The sequence below is a fragment of the Centrocercus urophasianus genome, unplaced genomic scaffold (assembly GCF_019232065.1).
Source record: "Centrocercus urophasianus isolate 14NV4802_14NV808 unplaced genomic scaffold, USGS_Curo_1.0 seq_11, whole genome shotgun sequence".
NCBI lineage: Eukaryota > Metazoa > Chordata > Aves > Galliformes > Phasianidae > Centrocercus > Centrocercus urophasianus.
This window is the reverse complement of record NW_024884253.1, coordinates 44,166,386-44,172,858: the sequence shown is the minus strand read 5'-3', so window position 1 is coordinate 44,172,858 and position 6,473 is coordinate 44,166,386. Positions and strand designations below refer to the sequence as shown.

The 6,473-nt window shown below is 40.2% G+C and overlaps 1 protein-coding gene across 1 annotated transcript in view; it reads left to right on the top strand.

The window, feature by feature from the left end:
* The first annotated feature begins 3,551 nt into the window (after nucleotides 1-3,551).
* Nucleotides 3,552-6,473, top strand: part of LOC122171460 (histamine H3 receptor-like) — a 3,408-nt gene continuing 486 nt past the window's right edge. The window contains exons 1-2 of the mRNA XM_042839069.1: nucleotides 3,552-3,611; nucleotides 5,900-5,957. Coding sequence (XP_042695003.1) covers nucleotides 3,552-3,611; nucleotides 5,900-5,957 — 118 coding nt within the window. The remainder of the gene's footprint in view (nucleotides 3,612-5,899; nucleotides 5,958-6,473) is intronic.

Here is a 6,473-nt window from a genome sequence, read left to right as displayed (position 1 = left end):
ATTTTTATTTTTATTTTCATTTTTTTAAATAGTTTTGATTTTTTTTTTGTATCTTTCACTTCCAGAGGATGAAATTTAATTATCTGTTTTTTCTCTTTTTTTTTTTTCTTCCCTCAAGTTGATTTCTCAATTTTGTGATTCATTAATTTGAGTTGTTGAGGCATTTGAGTCACAGATATGTTCTTAGACACACCTGATATATTTTACTTATATATATAATTATGTCAGAGTGGTGAGTGTTTTTAACGACATTTCATTGGCAGTAGAAACATAATTTAAAGGTGTGTTTGTAAGACTAGCTTATTAAATCATCCATTTGGTATACACCTTTTGCCTGGTATATTTTTCCACTCAACTGTTCGTTGCAGCTGTTCAGTATGGATTTCCCAGAAAGCTTTGTGTAAGGCAAACTTCACCTAACTGAAGTAACTACTCCAGAGTTAGGTATAGCAACAGAAATATTCCTTAATCATTCTGGTACCTTGAAAAGTACCACTAAAATATGCAGTTTAAAAACAAACAAACTACAAGGATATTATCATAGACTTTCTAGGAGTTGGATCCTGGTCTGTTCTGTTGCAACAATTTTTTGCAGTTCTGTTACCTCATCTGCCTTTTGAAACTCTTTGGGTTCAACTTTAACATCTGTACTTGCTATACCAAAACAGCAGTCTTCCCAGTGAAGGAATAGCATTTATTATTATATGCACCAATCTTGGCACTTTTTGAGTCATGGAAGTACTTGTCCAAAGTTTGTCTTATTGATGAACTCTTCTGGAGTCAGAATGTTGCCACTAGCATATTGACCTAAGTATTCAAAAGTTTCTATTGCTTTTACAGGAGCATGAAATTGTTGCAGTTACTTGGTATGGAAAACAGGTGAGCTGTGAGATGTTCTCCTGCCATAGATTCAGTTCTACCTGTGGTGGAACTGTGGCAATGTATGGCCTTTTTCCAAAGAGTACGCAGAACCAATTTAGATTTAGGAAATCTGAGCTTTTGTGTGTTCAGCTTGAGATTTGTAACCACTAAGTGTTTTTTTTTTTTTTTTTTTTTTTTTTTTTTTAAACCTTCTGGCAATTGCTGTCCTGTCCCTTGTCTTCAAGAACTTCTATTTCAGTGTTGCATGATGATAAAACCCCAAATCCCAAAAATGGGAGAAACAAGTTGTTAACTGCATTGTAAGTGTAATAAGCCATATAGATCATCCAGTCAGTGAGCAAAATGAGTGTTCTGTGACTTAAAATTGTGGTAACAGACCACTGAAAGTAGGTTATCAAAATGGAAATGAGCATTTATTTTCACTGTGCTTCGTTCAGTGGGAACATGGCTAGCTGTCCTGTGGACATTTCAGTGAGAAAAGGTGCAGCCTCTTCCTTTTTTGTGTGTGCAATTTCCTTTATTCTAAGAATGTTTTCATGTGGCTTTACAGAAGAGTTTTGCAATGCTGGATTTTGTCCTTAGAAGGTAGGCCTCATGATCTTAAAAACCTGCAATATTTCTTCTTTGATTATTAGCTGTGTTTCATGGAGGCTGTATCCTACTGCTGAGCTGAATACAACCGTTTCTGCTTTGTAGTACAAGGATGTTAGAGTAGCAGTGGTATTATGTGGCATCAAAAATTTGGCTCTTTGTATTGAGGTTGAAGTACTGGAGGTATGTTAGGATGTTCACAGTGGGACTGGTACTGAGGGACAGTAATAACCTAATGTGCACAGAGCAGAGCGGCAGCTAACGCATGCAATACATTTTGATCCTTACACTTTTATCATTGTGCATAGTGCAGCTGGCTAGTTAACAAACAATCAAGAACCTAGCTTTTTAGAATTTGGTTTTTATGTTGCTGACAAATGACTTCTCGATTCAGGGTAGGGTCTTGAAGTTGTAGCCTCTGGTTTTTCTGGTTTGCTTTTTCTGATAGATATGTGTCACTATTTTTGCAGGTTTCTGCAGTGAAGCTCAGTTGAGCAGAAAAAGCAAAAACTGCTTTTGATAGCAGGAAAGCAGTGAATTTGTTCACTCAGTTGAAGTGTGCTGACATGAGGTTAGCTTTAGTTAAAGCACAGCTTCCTCCTGTGCCAGGTAGCAAGGCTGGGATCAGCCTTTGCATTTGATAAGTTAAAGATCTAACTTGGGGGGCTTTACAGTAGCACAGTCTTCATGTTCCTGCTGAGTGCGTTATCCTAAATTGTGATATTCTGAACTTCTGCCACTAAATGATGTATTAATCTCGTCTATCAATGTGAACTATGAGAATTTAATATTTTCCTGCAAGTTAAGGATTTGTAAATAAGGATCTAGAGGAACATGTTGAAAAATCAATTAAAGCAGTGTAGGACACAGTGTTTTTCAGTGCAGGACATGACTTGATTGGAAATTGGATTCTGTTGAATAACTTATGGGAGCTAGCAAGTGGGATCCAGCAAGGGAAAGGGGTTACAAAAGGGGCTTGAAATAGCTTTAATCTTAAAAATAATGTCCTAATGAAATGTATAACGTTAAAGTGAAGCAGCAGTTTTAACAGAGTGATTTTGTTGTCAAATACTGTACATTTATTAAGGAAAATGTCGGCTTTATATGTATTCCCCAGTTGTGGAATAGTTAGAAGTTTCATTAGCCAGAACAAAAGAAGAAAAAAAATATTCTATGATAATGAACTGTTAACGGTGAACTGTTTTACTGGAAATGAATCAGAAGTACAACTGAAACCTGATGAAGTATTACAGGATCCCTGTCTCCTTTGAGGTGTTATCAGAATGTCTTATTTTGTCTTTGTTGCTCAGAATTAAGTGAGTGGAACAAGAGATGAAGTTTTTATCTGATTTGTCTGATCACGTTGTTTTGTTGGCAAAGTGCCTGCTAAAGAAGTTCCACTTGATTTCTCTATAAAAGAAAATACTCTAGGGGAATAACATTAATAAATTCAAGACAGTTTAGAAATGGAGAAGAACTGTCATTTCTGCTAGAAATTGTGGTGGCACAGAATATTTCTTCTAAATTTCCTATCAGATATATATAGAATGATTCCTTACTGAAGTATGGAAAGATCAGCTTGCACCTGCAGCTTTCTAAAATGGAGACCTTTGTATCAGCAGCAGAGCAATTTTGAGCTGTTTGTGATTTCTCGGTCTGATAAAGTCTAAACATTTCAGTAGTGGAGCGGTTAGGGGTGGTGCTTTTGCTGTTTGCTGTGTGTTATTGTTAAATGCCTGGGGAAGAAAGAAGGGAAAGTGGATGCCGTAACTTTTGTTTATGGATCTTTGGTGTATTTATCTGTGCTTGTTTATTTACTGTCTAGCATGTCTATTTGAATAGAAATTGCCTATCCCTTTTTTATAGGATTAGCATTGAACACATGCTCTCTTGGCCCCAATAGAAAATCAGAAGTTTATGCAATACACACTTCAGGTATTTTTCTAGCAAGACGAGTTTTCCCAACTGGTTTAATCATAGTTGGTCACATATGTGGGAAAAAAAAAAAAAAAAAGTCTGCCAAAAGCTCATGTAGTGTGTCCTCCATTAAATCTCTTGTGTACTTTCCTCCAGGAGACATGACTATGCAGTTTATGGCACCCAGTCATGAAGGTGTGAAGCAGGTTGATTGTGTGCAAGTGAGCTGCACTGTGTTCAGTGCTTCCTCTCATGGGTTGAGACTTGGAATGCATGGGGATGGGCTGTTGCCCCATAATAAGGAGGTGAGACTGGTGAAAAAGGCCTGGTCATGTTACGTATAAGGAAAGTGAGAATGAGTATAATTGGGATATGCTAACAGTTTGCATAGGATATGTGATTTGTCAGTAAGCACGGCGATTTCCCTGCTGTACTCTGGTTTAGATCACACAGGAGTTACCCTCCTTCAGAGGCCTATAGGGCTCAGAGGCCCTGTTATGCCTTTTCTTAATCAGCAACCTGCAGGAGCAAAAACTTAGTGATTTTGTAGACAAAGTGAAAATAAAGTAGTTGGACGTCACTTTTGGGTACTGTATCAGTGCCTTGAGCCACGATTCACCAGAGGTACGGGGAGCACACCAGCAGAACATTTTGCTGTCTCCTTATCCTCTTCCTTAGGCTGCTGGCTGCTGAGGCAGACAGGAGACAGAGTTAAATGAACCCTAAATTTGACCTCAATTTTCTTTTCAATATCTGAGACATCAGACTTCGTGTCAGCCTCGATACTGCTAGTAGAAGACAGGCAGCAACTACAATCTAATGCATAAATCTATAGAACAGCCTGAGTTGGAAGGGCCCTGCAAGGATCATCATGCCCATCATCTGGCTCTACACAGGAATGCCACTAGCCTAAGTGTGTTTTCTACATTTCCAATGTAACCTGGTAAGGAGATTAAGCTAAAAGCAGAAATAGTTGTGCATGCTGTGCAGTTATGTGTCCAGATAGCAAAGTTTCTGTACTTTTGTACTGTTACCATTCCAACATTCAGCACAAGTGCTTTGCAAATGCTAATGAATTTGTTCCCACAACAGAAGCGCAGACATGATGGCCAACACTTTTCAAATTTGAGTGTCTAAACACTAAAGTGTTTTCAGAACCTGTAGTAAATATGATTCATTTTTTTACAACTGTGTTCTGCTTATAGCTCTCTGCAAGTGTCTCCATTACTTCTACAAAATTTAAGTGCTGAAGACTCATGATTTCTCTTACCAGTGTGGAAGGAGAAGCCTAGTCAGAATCACAGAATCACCAAGGTTGGAAAAGATCTACAAGATCACCCAGTCCAACCATCCACCTATCTCTAGTAGTTCTCACTAAACCATGTCCCTCAACACAAAATCCAAATGTTCCTTGAACACCAGGGTCGGTGACTCCACCACCTCCCTGTGCAGCCCATTCTAGTGCCTGACCACTCTTTCAGAGAAGTAGTATTTCCTAATGTCCAGTCTAAATCTCCCCTGGTGCAGCTTGAAGCCATTCCCTCTAGTGCTATCACCAGTTACACGAGAGAAAAGGCCGACCTCCAGCTCATTACAGCCTTCCTTCAGGTAGTTACAGAGAGCAGTAAGGTCTCTCCCGAGCTTCCTCTTCTCCAGTCTGAACATTCCCAGCTCCGTAAGACGCTCCTCACAGTGCCTGTGCTCCAGACCCCTCACCAGCTTTGTTGCCCTTTGAACCCGCTCCAGGGCCTCAATATCTTTCTTGCAGTGAGGGGCCCAAAACTGGACATGGTACTTGAGGTGCAGCCTCACCAGAGCTGAGTACAGGGAGACAGTCATTTCCTTGTTCCTGCTGGCAACACTGTTCCAGGATGCCACTGGCGTTCTTGGCCACCTGGGCACACTGCTGGATCATGTTCAGCTGAGCATCAATCAATACTCCCACGTCCACTTTCTCTACGCAGTCTTCCAGCCACTCTGCCCCAAGCCTGTATCATTGCCTGGGGTTGTTGTGGCTGAAGTGCAGGACCCAGCATTTGGCCTTGTTGAACCTCATCCCATTGGCTTCAGCCCAGTGATTCAGCCTGTCCAGATCCCTCTGTATGGCCTCGCTACCCCCAGGCAGATCCACACTTCCAGCCAACTTGGTGTCATCCGCAAACTTACTGAGAATGCACTCAGTGCCCTCATCCAGGTCATCAATAAAGATATTGAAGAGGACAGGCCCCAGCACCGACCCCTGGGGAACACCACTCATGACCGGTCGCCAGCTGGATTTAGTTCCATTCACTACCACTCTCTGAGCCTGGCCTTCCAGCCAGTCCTAGTGAAGTTAATTGCAGAACTCCTGTTTACACTATTCACAGTCACCATTTCTGCTCTGAATTCTGGGGTGGTATCAACGTGTGTCCCTCAGGCTGCAACAGGTTGTTTTGAAATTGATTTCTGAGCATTGGATCATTACTGGTTAGCTGGTCTGGTAAGGGACTGTGCATATGTTTATACTCAGGGTACCAGCTTTCAGAAGAGGAAGAAGAACTGCAACAGCAAAGTGAACCACGCCTTTGGTCAGCAAAAACATACCACAGACTTATTGAAATACAATGACATTAGGATGAAATTAGAAGTGGAAATAAATCAAATTTTCATAAGGGTATGAAGCTGAGATTAAGAAATGTTTTCCTGAAATAGTTGAGGTCTGTAACGATAATGAGCAAAACGTCTCTGAGAGGAAACTGAGGAAGAGGAAAATGAGGGAGAGGAAAGAGAATCTTCTACCAGCCCTCATGACCTCAGAAGATAAGTATCAAGTTGCATAAACAAGAACTTACATTTCAAAATATGCGCTTTGAAATACTGCATATCTCATTCTGGTAACTCTTCTACAGACGCATGCGGTTACAGATGTGTTATTATTTATTACAATTTTTAAAATCTTATGAAAAACATTTACCTGTTATCAGAACCTCTCAATTTTTTTCCTCTTGACTCAATTTTTTGGATGCCCTACTAGCCTTTTCATCTCAGCTGTTATGAATCTCAGCCTTCTGGACAATGGAAGTTTCTTCCTGGACTGAACTGAC